General features: G+C 31.7%; 2 protein-coding genes across 3 annotated transcripts in view; one reads left to right on the forward strand and one right to left on the reverse strand.

The window, feature by feature from the left end:
- LOC124541565 (ATP-binding cassette subfamily C member 4-like) overlaps positions 1 to 19,967 on the forward strand; it is a 31,690-nt gene extending 11,723 nt beyond the window's left edge. The window contains exons 2-25 of one of the 2 annotated variants that reach the window (XM_047119485.1): positions 10,509 to 10,643; positions 10,843 to 11,047; positions 11,130 to 11,355; positions 11,828 to 11,925; positions 12,003 to 12,200; positions 12,396 to 12,522; positions 13,364 to 13,513; positions 13,830 to 14,023; positions 14,100 to 14,264; positions 14,344 to 14,481; positions 14,724 to 14,891; positions 15,048 to 15,194; positions 15,342 to 15,565; positions 15,896 to 16,026; positions 16,096 to 16,305; positions 16,384 to 16,614; positions 16,696 to 16,802; positions 17,282 to 17,405; positions 17,620 to 17,790; positions 17,912 to 18,039; positions 18,288 to 18,410; positions 18,482 to 18,604; positions 18,676 to 18,836; positions 18,923 to 19,967. In XM_047119485.1, the coding sequence (XP_046975441.1) occupies positions 10,509 to 10,643; positions 10,843 to 11,047; positions 11,130 to 11,355; positions 11,828 to 11,925; positions 12,003 to 12,200; positions 12,396 to 12,522; positions 13,364 to 13,513; positions 13,830 to 14,023; positions 14,100 to 14,264; positions 14,344 to 14,481; positions 14,724 to 14,891; positions 15,048 to 15,194; positions 15,342 to 15,565; positions 15,896 to 16,026; positions 16,096 to 16,305; positions 16,384 to 16,614; positions 16,696 to 16,802; positions 17,282 to 17,405; positions 17,620 to 17,790; positions 17,912 to 18,039; positions 18,288 to 18,410; positions 18,482 to 18,604; positions 18,676 to 18,836; positions 18,923 to 19,196 (3,958 nt within the window). In that variant the 3' untranslated portion in view covers positions 19,197 to 19,967. Of the gene's footprint in view, positions 1 to 10,508; positions 10,644 to 10,842; positions 11,048 to 11,129; positions 11,356 to 11,827; positions 11,926 to 12,002; positions 12,201 to 12,395; positions 12,523 to 12,802; positions 12,930 to 13,363; positions 13,514 to 13,829; positions 14,024 to 14,099; positions 14,265 to 14,343; positions 14,482 to 14,723; positions 14,892 to 15,047; positions 15,195 to 15,341; positions 15,566 to 15,895; positions 16,027 to 16,095; positions 16,306 to 16,383; positions 16,615 to 16,695; positions 16,803 to 17,281; positions 17,406 to 17,619; positions 17,791 to 17,911; positions 18,040 to 18,287; positions 18,411 to 18,481; positions 18,605 to 18,675; positions 18,837 to 18,922 lie in introns of both variants that reach the window. The other variant, XM_047119490.1, reaches the window with a different exon arrangement.
- A 716-nt stretch (positions 19,968 to 20,683) lies between these two features.
- Positions 20,684 to 22,383, reverse strand: LOC124541582 (uncharacterized protein CG16817-like). Its single transcript, XM_047119501.1, has one exon. It carries the CDS (start codon positions 22,210 to 22,212, stop codon positions 21,739 to 21,741), a length of 474 nt encoding a protein of 157 aa, XP_046975457.1. The 5' UTR covers positions 22,213 to 22,383; the 3' UTR covers positions 20,684 to 21,738.
- Positions 22,384 to 23,418: the final 1,035 nt, after the last annotated feature.

Here is a 23,418-nt window from a genome sequence, read left to right on the forward strand (position 1 = left end):
CATAGTATAAAACAAAGTCGCTTTCTCTGTCCCTATATCTTTAAATCTACGCAACGGATTTTGATGCGGTTTTTTTTAAAAGATAGTGTGATTCAAGGGGAAGGTTTGTGTATATAATACATGAACAATATAGTAAAGAAACACTGATAATTTTAGAAGTTTGCGATGTGATGTCGTAAATAAACAAGTTCTGTAGTATATTTATAGTAACAGTATTGCACCCGTGCGAAGCCGGGGTGGGTAGCTAGTTGATTATAATATTCGACTATGATAATTACATAAACATAACCACATTACGGAAGGTGACTCAAATATCCAAATAACCTATAAATAAAAGATTCGACCGAGTATCGCTAACGTGCTCCTCAGAATTGTTCCGTTCCCTTCCGTTCCGTTACTTTGTCATGGATCCTGTGCTCAGAACCTTACCAAAGTTTCACCAAATTACCCTTGAAGTATATATTTTATAATAAAAAAAGAATTATCAAAATTGGTTAACGTGATTTTCAGTTATTCACCTATTTGTCGCGCATATACATAATGCAAATTTAAGACTTATGTCGTTTTCACATGGATTCCATCATCGGAAAAAAAAATAAAAAAAATGGGACCCCACGGGAAGCACTACCTTTCAAACAAAAAAAAAATTATCAAAATCGGTCCACCCAGTAAAAAGTTATGAGGTAACAAACATAAAAAAAAAAAAAAAAAAAAAAAAAAAAAAAAATACAGACGAATTGATAACCTCCTCCTTTTGGAAGTCGGTTGAAAAGTGTGCCGCGCTGGGGACGTTTACTTTACATTTCGTTACAAGTAAAAAGGATAGCTTGATAAAAACAATAAGTAAAAGGGATAACTAGATGTTTTAATTACGCAAAACGTATGTATGTATTATAAGGTATTACTGACATAATTATGATGAAAACGACTAAAGGCAAACGTGACAATTAGGACGTTTTCTAGTCTTCACTTTTGCGCGTTAATGACATATCTGTTTACTAGAAGTCTAAAAGAGTTGATAATTATATTAGATTAGCTTATATCCTTAGTATGCAAAGAACGCTCCTTCGCCTGCGCTAGTAGGGTGCATGTTGAATCTAGATCTTAAAAAATGCATAACACGTCTACCTACATGTGATACACGAATACCAGACTTTCACTCGGTCGACCATTCATGGCATTATACATTAAAACAACTGATTATATTGTTAGAGTTATTTTTTGTTATACATTGTATAACTATAATTTATTAGAATAATTTAGCTAATAATATGTCGATTGACTATTTTTAGAATATTTTGTAATGTAATATTTTAATTGTTCACGATTAATACTGGCCGATTGTCTGATACTGGCCGGTAAGAAAGAGAGGCTAATGAGAATGAGAGGCTAAATTTAGATATAAAATACAGGATGTATTGTAAAACATGAATTAGTGGATAAAATAAATGTGAAAATAGTGCTAATAAATAAATCTGGAAGAATATCGTTGTTTAAACTCGTGACCATCCTAAAAATATATATACAAAATATCGCTCCTCATATTTCGATTGACGTTATATTTGTTTAGATAGAGCCAAGATGATTGAACATACGTCAGTTTTAAGCGAAGGTTAAGTGCAGGTTCATATCCGGTTGAGTACGACAAATTCAGTGGAAAGTTTTCATGTGCTAAATCTATGTTTATAATTCATTTCGCGATCAGTGGTGATGGAAAATACTGCGATTAAAACTTTTTAGTATTTACGCACGTATTCCACGCCTCTAACAACTTGTGTATTCACTTACTCAATATTTTATTATCATGGAACAAGTTTGCCAGACTATATTAAAAAGATTTGGCAGATATTATGGCTGAAAAAAAAACTTCAAATTTTAATCCTTAAATAGTGTCAAAAGATGTTACTATTAGAAAAATGTGTTCAAGTATTAGAAACATTATAAAATAAGTAGGTTAGCTTCTATAATATAACGAAAAAAAAAAACAAATGAAAATTAGTATTTAAGTTAAATAAGGCTTGTTTTAAATGTTTAAGAGAAACTCTTTTAAGCATTCTTTCCGAGTCTGTATGAGTCGCGTTCGCCAGGCATTTGTACATGCAGCGTGGGCACTGGGCACGTCTGACGCCGATTGTAGCCAAACCACACCATTTCTTTTCAACGTTAGAAAGAACAAAATAAAGACCGGACTGGCGTGAATAACTTTTATACCTTTATTTATTTCAATGCACTCGTGCGCGCTTGCTATTTTTTTCTTTAGGCAACCGATTCGCAAGAATTTAAACATGATTGGTTTACCTTTATTCTCGGAATTGACGCAAATGATAATAGATACCAAGAAAATGACTTAAGTTGAACACACACTTCTTGCTAGTATCGTATTAATACGTGTATAACACGCGCTTTGCATTTGCAATCATTTAACGAACTCGATTATTTTAAGGTGCTATAAATTCACTTTAAACATTTATTGGTATGGTGGGAAAGGTCAGCCCGAGTCGCAGCTCCAACGATAATAACATAATCAATAATAATTAGATGGATTGTGTAAACCATCGCGCCGGAGCTAAACAGGGACAAGGCAAAGAAACGATTGCTTGTGACGCCATAGCATTAGACGTTATTTAAAAAATACCAATGTACTAAATCATTGATCTATACTTAATATTATAAATGCGAAAGTAACTCTGTCTGTCTGTAGCTCTTTCACTACAAAACCACTGAACCGAATTATACGAAATTTGGTATGAAGCAAACTTGAAGTCCGAAGGAGTACATAGGCTACTTTTTTGCCTAACGCATGACAACCATTGAAATAAAACTAGTTTTAACGGATTTAAATCGCGTATATTAATTATTTTTATCATCCCGACGTTTCGAGCACTTTACAGCGTTCGTGGTCACGGGTAGACTGTCTACCCGTCTATAAAAATAATTAATATACGCGATTTAAACTAGTTTTATTTCAATGTGTAATAATCGCGAAAACCTAAGACAACATTACATGACAACCAATCCCTAAAACTCGAACGAAGCCGTGGATGACAACTAGTAGTTTATACGTATCGCACTAAACTATAAATGCGAAAGTAACTCTGTCGATCCGTCTCGTCATGACAGTAACCAGAATCTATATTAGGACATAGTCTAATCATTATTTAGTATATAACAAAGTCCCTTACCGCTGTCTGTCCCTGTATATGCTTAGATCTTTAAAATTACGCAACGGGCTTTGATGCAGGTTTTTTAAATAGATAGAGTGATTCGGGGGGAAGGTTTTTTTGTATGTAATACATGCACAATACAGTAAAGAACGCTGATAATTTTAGATATTTCTAATGTGATGTAAATAAACAAATGATGTAGAATATTTAGTATCAGTATTGCACCCGTGCGAAGCCGGGATGGGCCCCTAGTTACTTATGATCTACAAAATACAGATCACGATGACCAGATAGTAATCATTCAAATAGTTTATCAATTGTCAATTTGATATTACATAAACGTTGAACATAAAATATTACTTGATTAGTTCGTTATTATATAACTTGCTTATATTTCCGTAGTCCCTTGTGCAATTCGAATGAGTGAGGATTAATGAACTCCCCCAACATCGAAACATCGAATGCGGAAACTGCAATATGTTGATAAACATTGCTACAGCATTAATTGAATTATGAAACGCGACGTGATAACTTCCGAACAGTGGGGAAAAACAATAATGTATTATAAATTCCATTTTGTATACACTCTTAGCGTTTGTAATGTGTGAAAAATAAAAAGACGACAATTTGTGTCGCAATTATTATGATTATCGTCAGAAAACCAAGTGTTTATACGTGCTTGTATACTTTTAATTATCATACTATCGATAACTAGTGTTTCACTTTGTTAAGGGCGAAGGCTTCCTAGAACTCACAAAAACAGAACCTAAACTTTAATTATAAAGAAAAACTGATTTAATGATGGTCAAAATGAAATATAGAATCGAATCATTCCGTTGTCCAACTTAAAATATACGAATAAGATTAAAGTAAATAACTTGGTACTTATCACGTCTGTTGTCCTAACTTATGGAATTCTTTTAAATGCCAGATGAACACGGTCGCTTAATTTGTTCAGAGCTATTCGTTTAACAGACGTGAATGTGACGTGACTGGCTGTTGAAATAAGTTTTTTTTTACATATTCATAAGCTATTCTGTACTAATAATAAATATCTGTGATTGATTTAAGTCGACACACCGATTAAATTTTTGTAACATTTAATTTAAGTAACACGTCATCGAGTTATAATAATTTAAAATCGATTCTGAAATAATAATAATAATAAATAATAATAAATATGAGACAACATCACATACATTACTCTGATCCCAATGTAAGTAGCTAAAGCACTTCTGTTGGAAAATCAGAAGTAACGACGGTACCACAAATACCCAGTACAACATAGAAAACTAATGATAATCTACATTGACTTGGCCGGGAATCGAACCCGGGACCTCGGAGTGGCGTACCCATGAAAACCGGTGAAAATAAACCCATGAAAATAAACTTAAATATATTACTAACCAGCATATGTTCCCCTGCTGAGATTAAGGGGAAAAATGTTAACAGTTACTTGTTAGCACTTTTGTAGAATTATGTGATTTTGCGAGATAAGCTCTGAAAGCACAAATATGCATACGAATTGTCAGTGGTGCCCGGATTAGAACCCGCGAACATGCTCTACAAACTGGACGGTTTCACTTTGTTTTCAAATGCTTCTCGTGATTGGCGCGAATTAAATTATCATGTTGAACATTATGAGCATATAGAAATCCCGGCAAAGCCACGTCAAATAGCTTTTATATATTTATTCCATTTAGCACCGCAGTTCCACATTTACATCTTAATCATATCGTAATCATAATTCTCCATTAAAATATTATTAATAATAATATAAATATTAAAACTTATTTATGCAGTTATATTTACAATATTATTAAATAATTAATAAAATCACATTCTGTTAGTGTATCCGATTAAAAAAAAAATTCGATGTCAAAAAATTATTCGTATGGCTTTAAAAATGAATACGTTTTCCGTGTGAAATTAAAAATAAAAATGACGGTCACCGTATTTAAAGTAAATAGGAGATTTTGAACTTTGTTAATTTTGTTTCAACCTCAGGGTTACAATGTTTATAAAATTGAATTTAAAAAAATCCGGTGTATTTATTATATATATGTCTAAATAAACAAGCTGTAATAATCAATGCGTCGGAGATGTAATTAACATTCAAATTCGGAATATAATCCTATTGTGCTATGTTGACTAATTAGTCTTTGAAAAATACACTATAAATGTTAATTACCATTGTAAAACAATATATATTACGTATTTAAAAATCTACATGGGCTGCAGAATAGTGCGACATTGGTTTTACCTCGTGACGGTTTCGTTAATAGTTGTACTAAGTGACATTAATATGCCACAGTCACTAACAGATGGAAAAGTAAACAAGATACCGGTTATAATTCTTATTCACCAGTAGATTGATATGCTTTCACTCCCTATATTTACATATTTCAATGCTAACATTGCTTAGAAATACATATCATTAAATGTGTATAAAAACCGTACTCTCACGTTCAATAATTTCACGTTACTGCTATTGTAAAAAGTTTGTTATAAATAAATTCGAATTTCAAATTTTAAAGAGCGATACTTATTTTTTAATACAGAAAAAAATAATTAAGGAATTAATGGATTAATTTTAATGCATTTATTTTGTTTCATAAATATATGTTTTCCACAACAGGAAAAAATTGTTACGATATACAAATAAACTTCTAAGATAAAAATAAGAAAAATTGCAAAGTTATTCTTATCGCGGTCTTCTAATCGTCTTTTTCCCGTAAAACCATGCCGTGATTATTGAAATAATATAATATTTCTTATGCATAACATGACGCTGTTGTAGAGAATTTAAAAGCAATATTTCCTATACAGAATTTTTTTTTTAATTTATTATGAAACTTTAGAATCTTGGACTTTGAGATCTTCATACTGTTAATCTAGCCAGACAAGTTGTTACGCAGGATTTTGTTACTAATTAATTTACCTTACAACACTATGACTCATTCATTCAATCAATTCCCCATTCATTCAAAATATTCCACTGTCAAGAATATTTTTGTACAGCCATATATTTAATTCACTTACACCTAACTGTTAATACAAAACATAATTGAAACACGAAAATAAATATTAGGAGGTCAAACAAAATCTGACATCGAAACCTGATCAGCTTTAACATGGTTTCATTTTTTTTCTATTTGTCCATCACATCGGTACATCCACAGATAAATAAATATCATACATTATGTGTTTAAACATTCATGAACATAATTATTCATTTGCAAGTGAAATATAAAACGATTGATTTTAATCAACTATAATTAAGAACTCAGTCATCATACGACAACAATAAAGTTGCTTTAGTTGTAGATATAATTTATCTTTTAAAAGAATAATTCTAAAAGACACAAAATGTAAGTCAAACGAAGATATTGGGATGAAATCTTGCCAAGCACAACTGACTTTTGGCATTTGGTTTGTGTTTATAATTCAATTCCTGTTCACTGATGTAAAAAAAACATCGTCAGGAAACCTACGCGTTTCGAATGATATTCTGTGACGTGTACGAGTATTTAATGAAGCAGACATTCAGTTACTTTACTAATTAATTTTATGGAATTAATAAATATAAGCTTTTGTAGATGTTTCAATAATATTATTGTAACATAATACTGATCTTGAAACATGTTTTTTTCAGTAAGCATTTTGGATGGTCGCTTTTACATAACTATACTAATATGCCTATGGTATGTGGTAACCACTGACCATCAGATTTCTGCCACCCGAATACAAATAAATGATAGGAAGAAGTAATCTCGACAGAAAAGAACCAAAGCCAATTACTATACATTATTTTGAGGGCAAAATTTACACATTTTTAGTAAAATTCCATTACGTACACTTGGTAAGTAACTGTAAAACTTACTTAATCTTACAAAGATGTATGTAATAGGTAATGGTTGAATCTTGTGTTAAAATTTACTATTGGTTTATAAAATGTAAAGAACTACAATAACAACAACAGCGGCCTGTAAATTTCCCACTGCTGGGCTAAGGCTTCCTCTCCCTTTGAGGAGAAGGTTTTGGAACATATTCCACCACGCTGTTCCAGAGCGGGTTTGTGGAATTCACATGTGGCAGAATTTCTATGAAATTAGACACTTGCAGGCTTCCTCACGATGTTTTCCGTCACCGCATCCTATGATAACACAAGTTGTGTTTAATATCTAATCGTAAAAAAAAAAACTGAAATGAATAATTCGGTATATTCCGTAAATATCATAAATATATTGTGTTATAAATATAATGTTTCATTCAATCATACAAAGCAACGGTTTCCTAAAATCGTCAATTTGACGAATGAGATGAGACTTATAAATTAAACTTACCTAGTTAACATTGCGGGTTTAATTTTTAGAAGGCAGAATTATTTTTAAATACGATATTATTCTAGGCATTTATTAAACAACGATTTTGCTGTAAGTAATAAAATCATTTTGATTATTTCAATGACTATTATATCACTAAGTTTACTGAAAGGAAAATTTATAAATAAATACTTATCTTTGGCCCAATTCTTTCTAAACTTTAAAAATATCTAGTAATAATTACGATCTACGAGTTATAATATCGTTTGTTAAATAAAATAATTATATCATAGATTATGCAAGTAGCCACTCATACATACACACATATGAACAAACATACATACATACATACATACATACATACATACATACATACATACATACATACATACATACACACATTCATACATACATACATTCATACATTCATACTTACTATAATATGTATGTATGTAGAGAATTATCTGTTTGAAATCGTCGCGATACTGTGACGGGAGCATCGCACTTTAATATTATTACTTATTTGAGGTTATTCTCCGAATGACATTTTTTTCTATATAAATTATTATTAATCAACAACATTTACAGTCATTAGACGTGTCTAGATATCTTTAATCGCAAAAAGGTATAAATTAAAAAATGAAACAAGTGGTTATTATACCATAGTTTATTATACGTATTTTAATGTTCCGATTATATAAACAAAAAATAACCTATCGTACATAAAGCTAAAACAAAGTAGAGCCTGAACAAACAAGAACGCAAGACATATTTCTATATATAGTTTAGGATTTCAACGAAGTCGTAGGTAAAAAAATGACAAACGAAACGCTCTTCAAGAGTTTGCTGTAACTAACGAATGCTGTCAAAACTAAAACAAATACACAAAACCTTGTATTATAAATCACTAAAATACCTATACACTGAAAAGTTTTTAATCACACAAACAAAAAAAAATTTAAACTTAAGTCACAGACGATTTAAACGTAAATAATCTTTATTTTAACTTAAATAATTTGTTATATAGTAACACTTCGTATCAATATAAATTACAGATTAGTTATGAGGGTTATTTTTTAAATTAAAAATCACTGATTGTATTGCTTTTTTGGCCAGTACGTTAAGATTTATATTACAAGACATTTGAACGCGTGAGAAAACCTAAGGCGGACGGTATTATGTACATTGTATATACACTACGCGTGAATCAATCATTCATAATAATATCATTGATTAATTCATAATTATCAGTTGAAATATCTGTTAAGAAATGAAATAGAGTAATCACGGGTTTCCTTGCGATACAATCTACATTCCGAACCTTAAATCATATAGTCTAATCCTGCAATACCATTTATCAACCTTCCTTACTAAAATAAAGACAATTTTGTTTTTTATGAACTCCAGCCCAAACTGGTAGCTATATTGTTATTACTTGTAAATCGGATTGAATCATTACGAACCCATCAAGGATAACGTTATGCAATTATAATTATATACAGTTAAACTTGTAGACATTAATAGGAAATAATCTTGACTATAACGATAACAATTATATTGATCGTTTAACGAAGTGCGATACAAGATTCCTTTAACACATTGAATATCATTAACTGTACAAGTTACTGCACAGACGAACAAAGTACGTATAGTACGACACAACTTATATGCAGCATCGACAAATTCAATGAAACCGTTTACCGCCTATTTATACAAGCAATAGAAATAGCTCCCTATCGCGCCATTCGACGCTAATCATCGCTATAGATTATCGCGTCAGTGACGTGTCAAATTGACGAATTTATTAGGTCATATGATAAAACAAGTTATTACGTTTCTATTGTGTATCATATTCTTATAAGAAATAAATATTGATAATTTGGGAGAGCGTACTTAATTCGGATGTGATCGGTTTTACGAATTTTGCCGATGCTACGTCTAAGTTGTGTCGTACTATACGTACTAAACAAACAGTCACGACCGTCATCGCTCAGAGAAACAAGTAACTATAATTGATATCAAATAAAGCATTAATTTTAAACAGATCCGGTTTTATTTTTATAATATTTATATATTATAACTGATATGACCTAGTTAGTTTTTGATGTGAAGTATAAATCTAGGCTTTAATCCAAACGAAGACTTACACGGTATATACATAATTTATACTTACTCGATGATGAGATAAATCTTCGGGAAATAACCTACATGTGTCGATAATCGTTTGTACGCACACGTACATCCACCAACCCACAATCAAACAGGGTGATGAAATAAGCTCTACGCCCTTACGAGCCCCACCACGAGATTTACTTGGTGTAACATACTTTTAGAAAAAAAAACCTTAAATTAAGTAGCTTGTATAATTTAACTATTTATAAAAGGCTATGGTCGTGTTATACTCACTATTATGTCAATAATAGAATATTTTTACTATAGCGCAATTTAAAAATAAATAAACAACATAATAAGGTCAAGGAACGCGGTTGATTGGTAAATACGCGGTAATTAATATAATGGCGATATGAATGACAGCGTGTGGTCCGAGGTGCGCTTGCCATGTTAGCTGGACGTATTACAAGAAACGACGCATTTGTAGCCACGTGGCATCTCCGCTAACGATACAGCCTTGCTCTTTTTATTTTATTCACATTATTATAAAGACTAAATAGATAAATTATATATACACATTGTAATTGTTTAATATTTTAATTTCAAATCAGGATATTGAATAAATAATTCATATTCCTAATGCAATGAATCTATTTATGTAGATTTTGTATATTGCATAAGAGAATAACTACTGAATTTGGCCGACTTTTCTTTCATATTATATATATATATTTCGATTTTTATTATTTTTATATAAGTTTTAAGAAATCAATTATTCTAATTGTAATTATTTACTACTGAACAGTTAATTACTTCTCAACCTCAAAATCATTAATTTTACAACTCAACTAAACATTTGGATCAATTAATTAATAGCTATATTGTATATCAAATTATTTGTTAACAGGAAATGGCTCGAAGAAATAGCACTAGCAAACAAAAAAGGAAGAAAGCCGTCTCTTCTCCGCGCGATGACCAAGGCGTTCTGGATGAGCTACGCACCTTCCGGCTTCATTTTTCTTATTCAAGCACTCATCCTTAAGTATGCATTTTGATATAAATAAAAACATGATAACTAATACCTTCCTAGTTAAAGGAAACTCGACTTCCTCGACTTCTTCAACAAGGTTACTGGCAACCTGTTTAATGAATATTTTAAAAACTACAAACAAATATATAAGATTTTAGATACGTTTAAAACGAATGATGAAATTTTATTGAAACTTTTTTGTCAATTCTAGGCCGTTCCAGCCGGTAGCGTTGAGCATGCTGCTGTCATATTGGGAACCGGGATCTGATATGACATACGAGCAAGCCATTTACTGTGCATCCGCTGTCATACTAATGTCTCTCTTGATAGCATTCCTGAATCACCACGGAACATATTCAACCCAACAATTTGGAATGAAAGTTCGAATCGCTGCTTGTTCCCTAATTTATAGAAAGGTATCATATTGAATATTATAAATCCTCTTAAGTATTTCGAAATATTAATTCCATATTCAAATACTTTTATTTTTATTTTTAGGTAATGCGTATGAGTTCTGGTGCTTTGGCTCAGACGACCGCAGGTCAAGTCGTGAATCTTTTATCCAACGATGTGAACCGGTTCGATTACGCTTTCATCTACACACATTTCATCTGGATACTGCCACTGCAAGTTGTCGTGGTTTGCTATCTGATCTACGTTAAAATCGGATACGCTGCTATTGTTGGAGTCATTGGAATCGTGTTACAGACAATTCCAGTTCAGTGTGAGTATACCCTAGCGAATTATTTATTCTTTAGTTTTTTTTTTTTCTAATTGTCTACCGATGTAACGAAAAGTGGGCACCACCGGCAATAGATAATTGTGCAGTAAGAACCAACTACCAATGTGACTATCAAACTAAGATTTTACGTCCCTTGTCTTGTAGTTACACTGGCTTTTAGTTACAATCGCCCTTTACCGTAACACAAGAATAGAAAAAAAACACAAACTAAGTATTTAATTTAACAACAGCACTCAATAATACTTAGAATATCTGATGGGTAAGTTATCATGAATACAAGTATGAACCCTAATACGTGCAAGTGAACTAAAATCAGCTATATAATAATTAATTATTATTGATAAATAAAGGAATATTAATAAAAAATACACATTTCTCTGATCGTTAGCGGTCTTTATTGATCTAAAATAATTACTTAATTTTTAATGATTGTATTAATTTTTTTCTTATTCAGCATACATGAGCAAATTATCAGCAAGATTACGTATGAAAACCGCTTGCAAAACTGACGAACGTGTACGCATTATGGATGAAATTATTAACGGCATGCAGGTGATATATAATACATTATTGATTAAATTATTTCGCGAAGGAAGAACACGAAACTAAATATCTTCTTGTAATATTAGGTTATCAAAATGTACGCCTGGGAGAAACCCTTCGAGAAGGTCGTAGCGTTGGCACGTAAGAACGAAATCAAATGCATCACATCTGCCTCATATCTGCGAGGAGTCTACCTCAGCTTCATGGTCTTCACCGAGAGGCTCACTCTTTACATCACCCTTCTATCCTACTCCCTATTCGGATATCAAGTCACTGCTGACATTGTAAGTATTGTTAATTTTACTGTAGAATAACTAGATAATATATTGAGGATAAACACGTCAAAAGGAATTGTATCGAACACTTTAATTGTAACACGTGAATCAATTACATAAACTGCGTATTATTGTGATATACGTGTTACGATAACACTTCGCTTGTGATCGTGTACACAAAAACCCAAAACGATTTTATTACAGGTGTTCCCATTGGCGCAATTCTTCAATACACTTCAGGGCACGCTTTCAATAATTATGTCAAATGCTGTGTCATTTTTGGCAGAAGCACTGATTTCAGTTCAACGCCTCGAAGCGTTCATGCTATTAGGTATGTGAGGCCTCTTGGCCTCGATGCATGCCTAGTTTAATTGCATGCTGATACGTAAAAGCATGTTATGTTTAAAAAGCCCTTATTATGACAGGCTCTGGTAGAAAACTTATTAAAAAACTTGTATATATATGCTAACCCTATATTAAGCTAGTCTATTTTTAATATAATATGTAGTTTAAGTATAAGTTGTAAATATATTTATGTATACATGAAAACGACAAAATTTTATCGAATATCGAAACATTGAAAATTATTTGTCGATTGATGGTTTCCACAGGCTTTCCCGTTGGCTCAAATGTTCAATATCCTCCAAGCTTCGGTAGCTATATTATTACCAATGTCTCTATCAATGTTGCTAGAGTCTTATACTTCTGTTCTACGAATACAACAACTATTACTTTTGGGTACGATTTTAAGTATTATATTGTGAGTGGCTCTTGTGAAACGTTCAAAGTGTGAGAAACGTATTACACGTTTCTTCGTACGACTTAAAAAGCTGTTGTTTTTTTTAATATGTTATTTGCTATTTATAACTAATGTGTTTATGTTTAACGCTTTTGATTACTAACCACGGTGTGGAACAAATATTAAACTATTAATTTATAAATTAAGTACACTAACTAACTTTAGAATTTATGTGTGTTATTTGGGTAATATAGATTAATTAATTTAGGAATGCTGTGAAAACTTATTTTGCATACGACGTGTTTAAATTTTCAAAAAAAAAAACATCTTCTGCTTGTAATAAAAGGATTTTTGTATTTTTTTTATTTCTGAAAGATAAAACATAATATTGTCAGTGCTTACATATTAATATTATTTAATGTCATATAAACAGATGAAAGAGAAGACCTTCGTAGCGTTGCCGATGTAGACATTGCAAAATTGGTACAAAGCGTTGAAAATAAAAAAGTAAAAAATCTTGGCGAATTAGACATTCGCCAGAACACTTTCAAGAAAATAGAAGAAGAAGGAATCTATAATCCAGGTAAAATAAATTCAAATAAAATTTTCTTATTAAAAAAAATTTTTAATATTCATTTAACAAATCTCCTAATATCGTGTGTATCTGGAGATTTGTTTGCATAATATCTATTAAAATACTACTCATCGACTTGGGACCTTTTTCGATGGAAGGAGGCTATTGACCAAGGCCGAAAAAATAAAATTAATATCTAATTAACGATAAATAGAATACGAAAAGGAAAGACTCAGATTTTAATTTTATTACTTAACTTATAACTACTACGACAATTGTATAGATTTCTTTATAAGTATATACGTCTAATTTTTTTTTAATATAGGCTTTGACTGCAATGAAAAGGGCCTTATAGCAAAACCATTAAACGCAGTACCAGTTAGCTCAGATGTTGGTATATTGATTCAAGATGTTAGTGCTAATTGGATAGAAGATGGCCCTATAACATTACGCAATATTAATTTAACTGTTCCTAAAGGAAAGCTTTGCGCAATAATTGGGTCAGTCGGTGCTGGAAAGGTAACCTTCAGTCCTTTTTTATACAATTTTTGTTTTACAATTATATCAGAACTTAATTATTTAAATGATTTTACAGAGTTCAATATTACACCTATTATTAAACGAACTACGCTCGACTACTGGAAAAATACACCTATCAGGGCCATTATCATATGCTTGCCAAGAACCCTGGCTATTCGTGTCCACTGTGCGACAAAATATATTATTCGGTTTGCCGTACAATCCTAAAAAATATAAAGAGGTATATTTAATATACATTTACTTGTGTTAAATTGTCTGAAAATTAACAAATCATCAATTAACTTTTGTAATAATTTCAGGTTGTAAGGGTATGCGCACTTCAGAAGGACTTTCAGCAGTTTCCACACGGTGATCAAACGCTTGTCGGTGAAAGAGGTGCTTCATTATCTGGAGGCCAAAGAGCGCGTATTAATCTCGCCAGAGCCGTCTACAGACAAGTGAGACTAACAGCAATACTATACTGTTCTTTGAGATTGATCTAAATGTGACTTGCTTCAGACACAATAAACTCTTTATTTGACGCCCATGAGGATATTTTTCAGCTATTCAACTGTTTTTTTTTTCAAAAAACCTTAATGTAAATTTAATCATCTGGCCTTTAGTTAGTAATCTTCCACCCATACACATTTTCTTGCATTTATTTATGGCCTTTCTGATTGACGTACTTACGATATTTCAGGCGGATATTTATCTACTCGATGACCCGCTGTCAGCAGTGGACGCACACGTCGGACGACAACTGTTCGACGAATGTATCACAGGATATCTGCGCCATACCACTCGTATCCTCGTAACTCACCAGCTCCACTACCTCAAAGCCGCAGATTACATCGTTATTATGAACAATGTAAGTTTAAATATATATTTAATGTAAGAAATACATATTAGATATAAAGTACAATATTCATTGTAAACTTACGAAACAGCTACGAAAAAAATTGGTTCCTTTTATTTAAGTTAATTATTTCGCTGACTTACTTGCTACTCAATTTTTCTTAAACAGGGCTCTGTGGACGCCAAAGGCACGTATGACGAATTACTAACCTCCGGCAAAGATTTCGCTAAATTACTACATTCAGTTCAGGAAGATAACGAAACGAATACGGAAAAAGAAAAGCCTCCTCCAATGTCACGACGAACATCCGCTAGGGTGAGTAATAACATATAAATTAAAGTATAATTGAACAGTTAGGTATCCTTAGGCATCTAATTATTCATAAATATAATTGAAGTACATATTCATACATCAAACTATACTTGCGTATTCAATTAACTAAATTACTATGCGATTTTTTAGCTGTCAACAACGAGACGCCCATCTCTGTCAGAATCTACTACCGGCTGCGAAGTTCCCGCTCAAGAGATGGAAGAAGAAGAAAGAGAATCAGGGTCAATGGGATGGCGAGTATACGGAGCCTACTTAAGGGCTGGTGGACGAAAGGCTAGATTGGTCTTTATGGTACTCCTGCTCGTAATTGGACAGCTATCAGCAACTCTTTGTGACTACTGGGTTACTTTTTGGTACGTTATTTAAAGTAGTTAAACATTACACATTACGTACTAAATTATAAAAAAAATGAAATGCAACCCTTCAACCCTTTGAAGGAAAAACAGCTTGGAACTTATTCCAAAATGCTTGCATGCAAAATTTCAAACAATACATGATATTTTTCCCGCGAGATTTTTTATAAACAATCCCGAAACGAAACACAACGAGAACATTAGTGTCGCTTGCTCGTATTTAAAACCATCTTCTTCAGTGGATTCAGATCAACATGGATCCACTAAGCAATTTATGATCTAAATATCTGTCTCTCTCTAACAGAATGACTAATATTTATTATATTACAGGACAAACGAAGTTACTCGTCTGAAAGAAAGAGAAACAAACAGTACTGCTAAAGATTACGATATAGTGACCCCACCCGTGAACTCAACCTTCTCGCTTACAAGTTACTTCTCTGGCATCGAAATCCTACCAAGTATGATATTTTACTTAATATTCTATACGAAAAATTAAAGAGGTATTATCACAAGTTGTTATATTTCAGATTTGAATATACATGCGTACATTGGACCATTAGATACAGCTCAATACCTATATGTGTATACGGCGTTAATCATATGCTGTATCTTCTTCATTACTGCTCGTGCCCTAATGTTCTTCAAGGTTTGCATGACTGCATCAAGAAACCTACACAATGACATGTTCCATTCTATGCTTCGTGGAGTAATGCGGTTTTTCGACACCAACTCTTCTGGTAATATAATAAAATATATACGAAATTTATTTTCTTTTCAAATGGAAACATTTTTATATGAAACTTTTTTATTTTTAGGACGTATATTGAATCGTTTTTCGAAGGATATTGGGGCGCTAGACGAATTACTGCCACGTTTTCTTCTCGAGTGCATTCAAATTTACCTTGTAATGTTCAGTATATTGGCTCTAAACGCTGCTGCCTTGGTCTGGACGTTGCTACCAACAACTATTATCCTACTGTTATTTTACGTCATACTTCAAATTTATTTAAAGTCTGCTCAATCCATAAAACGTTTGGAAGGAACTAGTAAGTCAAATTATTTTCGTATTCTTTTCCTCATAATTATTCAATTAGCCGATTAATTTATTCTTTATATTTTATTAACAGCAAGGAGTCCTGTATTTTCTCACATGTCCGCAACGTTGAATGGTATAAGCACGATCCGATCTTCTGGAGCTCAGCAGCGGCTAATTCAAGAGTTCGATAAATACCAGGTTAAAACTATAATATAATTATGATAAGCAAATAAAATATATTTCACATTCTAAATATCAATATTATATCACAATAGATAGTAGATCCTGTTAAGTTACTGTTTAATATTTTAAGTTTGATATGCCTTAGTAATAAAAAGCACAATATCCTTATAAAAAATAAATATATGGGTAGTATATTATAGTAGGAAAGTAAAACAATCACTTAATTGGTTAAAGACGTTTTAAGACGTAAACAATTGTACTACTTTTTAATAATTTGATATATTCCTAACACTTCGGCACTATTGACAAATTAAACTACACACCATTCATACGCCCTGAATACGCCACCGAACATGGTATATAAGACGTTATGTATGTTGCGCCTGTAACTAAACCGGTGATCTTTGTCAGCTAGAAATGGGACGTCTGCCATCCCACCGAAAAAAAAAAAAACTTGCAAGATAGTACTCTAAAAATATTCTTTTTGTTTTTAGGACATTCATACCTCTACATGGAGCAGTTATTTGGCTAGCGGAGTTACGCTTGGTTTTTGGCTCGATTTCATATGCGTGATCTATTTAACAATCGTGATAGTTGCTTTCCTCGTTATTGATAGCAGTAAGTATTATATTTTGCCTCAAAAACCCAATAAGTCACAATATTAAAAATGACGCATTTGATTAATATTTCAAACGTAGTTTTTTTTTTTAATTTATTTGAAAATAATATTTGAATATATACATTTAAAAAATGTATAGGTAATCATAAATAACGAAAAACAACATTTAATCATGGTAATATTTTTCAATAATTAATATTTTTTTCGTTACAGAAACTATATTCTCTGGCAACGTGGGACTGGCGATATCACAGACTCTCATCTTAACGGGTATGCTCCAGTTTGGAGTGCGGCAAACGGCGGAAGTGATCTCGCAAATGACTAGCGTGGAGCGAATTCTGCAATATACACACATTGAACGGGAACCCCAGTGGGATAAAGGAAGTAAGATAATTGCGAATAATTCGTCGTTTAATTAAGTCGATTTCTTTTTTAAATTTCTATTTTTAACAATTTCTTTAAAACAATGCGATAGTGAAGCCTTAAGAATCCATATCCGTTTCAGCTAAAGAAACCCCTAAAGGTTGGCCTTGGTGCGGCCGCGTCGAGTTTCGCAATTGTTACATGAAGTATACGCCTGAAGATTTACCTGTTTTGAAAAATTTGAACTTAATCATCGAAAGTGGTTGGAAGGTATGTTTATATACGCTAAAAAATACAAAATCAAACATACTTTGATATTGTTTTCTGAAACTGCGGTATATAAAGAAAGCACTCATTACAGCGAATTTTAAAATAGTTAACATTCAATATTCCTTGAATTGTTGAATACTTAATAAAATTAATATTTAATTGTAGTAAGTAAAAAACAGTGAATTTATGATAAATTCATCATATCATTATGCATTTCAAAATATATATAGTTGTTTTTTTTTTCGCAGGTTGGCATAGTCGGTAGAACGGGCGCCGGTAAATCTTCACTGATTTCTTCCTTATTCCGTCTCGCTATTGTAGAGGGCGAAGTTCTCATCGATGAGGTCGAAACCGGACATCTCTCCCTTCAGGTATGAAATACAATTTTTTTAACATGACTTATTTAAATTAGAAAAATTAATTAATAGCTTATATCTTTCAGGAATTGCGATCTAAGATATCAATCATTCCACAAGAACCAGTTCTGTTTTCTGCAACTATTCGGTACAACTTGGATCCATTTAACTGTTATGATGACGAACAACTGTGGCAAGCTCTCGAAGCAGTGAGTACCTCGCTTCTTATTCATTCATTTTCTTAATAGAAGGTGTTGTAATATTTTCATTCAATTTTAAGGTTGACTTAAAAGCGGCAATCCCAGCTTTAGATTTCAAAGTATCTGAAGGTGGTTCTAACTTTTCACTCGGCCAAAGGCAACTGGTATGCCTAGCACGGGCTATTCTTCGTGGAAATCGCATACTTGTGCTGGACGAGGCTACTGCAAATGTAGATCCAAAGTAAGTTTATTCTTAATAATTAATAAATAATGTATTTAAAGAACATCAAGTAACTTATTTTATTAAACTAAATGATTATATTTCAGAACCGATGAGTTTATCCAGAGAACCATACGAAGGCGTTTTTCAGACTGCACAGTTTTAACAGTCGCTCATCGACTAAACACCATCATGGACTCGGATCGTGTTATGGTGATGGATTCTGGACGTCTAGTTGAGTTCGATCATCCGTACAAATTGCTGTGCAATCCTGAAGGTTACTTCACAAAAATGGTCAAAGAAACCAGTGAGAAGATGTCGACACAGCTATACGAAATTGCAAAGAAAACATTTCTCGACAGCGGCGGTGTGATAGAATAAGATAAAATGTTAAGTTTACTGTAATTAGTATTATAAGATCATTGTTTTGGAATGATGCAGTTAGGTACTTAGAATTATGATTGTTATGTTGCCGAGGATATTAATTATGAACAGCGGCTAACGCATTTAATTCAGAAGGTTAAGTAAAATTGTTGCCATAATTAAAATGAAATAACTAATTTAAATTCTATAAGAGTATTGTCTGCATTTGATAGTAAACTTTATTTTATAGCAATATTCATGTAATGTGTAAACATTCATTACAATGAAAAAGGACTAATGTCGATAAATACATTATTTCAGAATTATCAAAAATGCATCTATAAATATGATGATGTATTACGATTTATATATATATTCTTAAATTTCATAAATACATTTTATGTTGCGTAGATGATACATACATAGGTATCGTGCGTAGATGCTAAACAAATCGTTTTACTTTTTAAAATATACGTTACGGTATTATATTTCATACGCTATGTAATCAACATACTTCCCAAATTAAATATTAACAATCGAAATACCTTTTTGTATATAACGGCATGATATTCCAATTCAGACTGAGTAATGAATGAAAATGAATGAAATATGCTTTGATTGAAAAAATCAAAGGAAATGTAGCTATTAAGCAATGCGAAAATGTTATTTATTTTTATTAAAATTACTTTTAATTTTTAACTATATTTGATTATATCAAATAGAAATTACTAAAGAATGTAAATTGTGATGTGGAAGTTATGCCTCAAACAAATAAAAATAAGCTTTAAAGTGTAATTGTTTTATTAGGACTCTGTAACTTACTCAAACTAACATAACGTAACTTACCTCGAACTAATTTTATATGCAAAATCAAGCAATTAACATCTTATGTTATTTTCACTAGAGTCGAGTTGGCCCAGTGGTTAGAACGCGTGCATCTTAACTGATGATTGCGGGTTCAACCCAGGCAAGCACCGCTGATTCATGTGCTTAATTTGTCTTTATAATTCATCTCGTGCTCAGCGGTGAAGGAAAACATCGTGAGGAAACCTGCATGTGACAAATTTCATAGAAATTCTGCCACATGTGTATTCCACCAACCCGCATTGGAACAGCATGTTGGAATATGTTCCAAACCTTCTCCTCAAAGAGTGAGGAGGCCTTTAGCCCAGCAGTGGGAATTTACAGGCTGTTGTTGTGTTATTTTCAATTGAAAATCTGTAGTTACTTGATTAAGTTAAATAGCATGCGGAGAGGTATAAGTTTACCTTAATTTACTCCTAAAGTAGCTCCGTAAATTTACTCAATGCTGTTCAAAACCATGCTCTCCTCTTAGTAAAGAAAGTTGATACAAAATGTGTGCAGAATGTCAAATATTTTTTAAATTAAAATTAACAATGACATTTACAAAACCTATATGAAACAAAATAGTGCATATTACAACATACTAAGATTATTGGATATAATGAAAATTAAAAGGGTACAATAATAATAATAAAACAAAATCAAGAGACTTATTTATTTAATTTGAAAGGACAATTAAAACCTGCTATATAATAACACTTGATGGAATAAAACAAAATCTTAACTTGATTCTATAACATACATAAAGTATTAGTTACAAATCAAGGATCTTATTACTCAAAAATAAAAACAATAAAAAAAAACAAAATAAAGTATTCATAAAATATTTGGTGCAAAGTTATCCTACACATTATATAATTAAAATGGCTGTTCAAATTTAGAAACTAAAATGTAAAGTTTTTTTATAAACATTGGTTTTTTTTATTTGCACCATAGCAAAAACAAAGCAATATAATGTGTTAAAAATTTATGTTTTAACCTTTATTGTTAAACCTTTGTTGACAATCAATTCCAATTTTATGCAAGATGTGCAATTTTTAAAATAGTATTTTATTAAAAAGATTAACTAATAAATATAACAAAATTTAAAGTGTTGTACTATTTTATAGAATCATGCATTTCAGGTATCTTTAAGATATGTAAAAAGTAAGCCAATATGTTGTCTTTCTTATTTAATTCCAGTTTTAAAACAATATAACTTAGCATTACAGCAACTGTTTCAATTCTTAAATGCAATATTTTAAAAATAAACACATACACATTGAAATTGTGTAATGAGAAAGTTACGGCCACAATTACCTATTTCACACATTAAATATAGCAAACATTACAAGATATGCACGGAATATTTTGAAAAGTTAATAAACAATGTTTTTTTATGCACTTCTTTTAAATATGTTGACCATTTATTATAAAAAATACTATTGTGATTAATGCGATAGCCTACTTAAAATTCTATCTGATCACTCATTAAATTTTCAAACATCTTATCCACATAATATGCAATAATTGCTAGCGTTATGTCTTAAAATTATTTTTAAAACATAAATCAGATCCTGCAGATATCGTGAATATCAAAACATAAAAGCGAGCAATTCTATTTCTTGTATAAAAAGCCATTGTTATCAATGATTAATTATAGATTCACACTTGACATATATTGTTATATCATTAACTATTATTTTGTATAAGGTCTTTATTCTACATCTGGTAAATCTTCTTCTTCGATAGAGCTCGAATCATCATTCTCATATTCGTCTCCAAAATCACCAATTTTATTCGAGAACATATCATAATTTTCATCTAGCTCCGTACCACTCTCATCTTCATCCTGCCACCGGTTAAAATCTACTCTAAGCCAGTGGTGCTTCTTTTTGTCACTGGTCAAAGAAGGCCAGTATGTCTCATCCGGCCGCTCTTTCGCTAACACAACCTCAATAAGCCTGCCTTTATTTACATGAGTACTCTTTTCTGGATCTATTTCTGCATATAGCGGTATTTCAACTTCGTACAATTTCTGTTCAGGCGTACAAATCCCTTTGAAGGAAATAGATTTTTTCTCTATTTTAATGTCTGGCTTTTCACATTCCACATTAAAAGTTAAAAACACAATGGCATTTCTCTGTGCCCATGAAACTGAAGGCGGAGTTGCAATTGCTTCCACACTCATTGTGTTTAAATAGGTTAAAATACCTATTATTATTACGTTAACAATAAACAATTGATACCTTTTACTTTCACGCCTATTTTAATTAAATTAGAGATACTAAAATACTACCTACAAATTACTGGGAGCAATGCGCCAAATGCCGACAGTTTATAAAGTATTATAGTTAGTCTGTGCAATGTGCTTCTGTCAATTGGCTCTTCGTTGTAGGTAGATTAATAAGGAGTGAAAAAGTAAAGAAAGATGTCTTTGTATAAAAAAGTGTTCCTCAAAAGTAAAAATGTATGTGAAATATTAATACCATTGCTCATAGAACAAACATGGCATTTATCACTAAAGGAAAATATGATAACAGATAGAATAATAGAGGCCGTCATGGATGGTGTTATTTCATATTTAAGTTAATCATTTTTATAAATCCCAAAAAATATATACTTTTTTTGCTAATTAAATAAGCTCAGCAATTCCGTACTATAGTTATTGAAAAATTATTAAAATGATTATTGTTCGTCCTGCATCCTACTTTTATTTGATATTTAATTCAATTTTCTTGAATTTTAGAAAGTTACAAAACTTTTATTTGAATGCAGAGCTTCAACAAATAACGATTTGAGATATAATTTTCAGAATTACATATCATAGTGGATTTTGAAAACTGTTCAGGGTATCGATGGCACTATCGATTAGGTATGGTCTAGTATCGATGGAACATTAAATCTTTACAAATGAAATCAAAGTTTCGTCATAAAAATAGGAGATATCTTAAATCGATGTAGTCAGTACTTCGATTTAAGATATCTCTATTTTTATTAAGAAATCCAAATTTAAGTTTATAAATTCATTTACCTGGAAAGCATATAATATCGGTATATTTACGAGTACGAGTTCTATTGTGGCACCAGTGTTGCAGAAAAAGCTTTAAGGATTAATGATATGCACTTCGCTGGTCTCGCAAAAGAAAGCACAGTACGTTTTTGGTTTCAATATGTTCATTCTAATAATTTCGACTAACAGAATCAACCCAGTAGACGGCTGGAGGCGGTGGAAGCGGATCTATCACAAAGCACTTCAGAGATAGCTGCAGGCTTCGGATTCGGCTAGGCAGGTAATTGTTAAAACTAAATCCACTTGAAAAAAATCGAGGAAGTAAAAACACTTGAACGATGGGTACCCCATGAATTGAGTGCATCGAGCTTCCAAACATGCGTC

This window comes from Vanessa cardui, chromosome 2 (assembly GCF_905220365.1).
Source record: "Vanessa cardui chromosome 2, ilVanCard2.1, whole genome shotgun sequence".
NCBI lineage: Eukaryota > Metazoa > Arthropoda > Insecta > Lepidoptera > Nymphalidae > Vanessa > Vanessa cardui.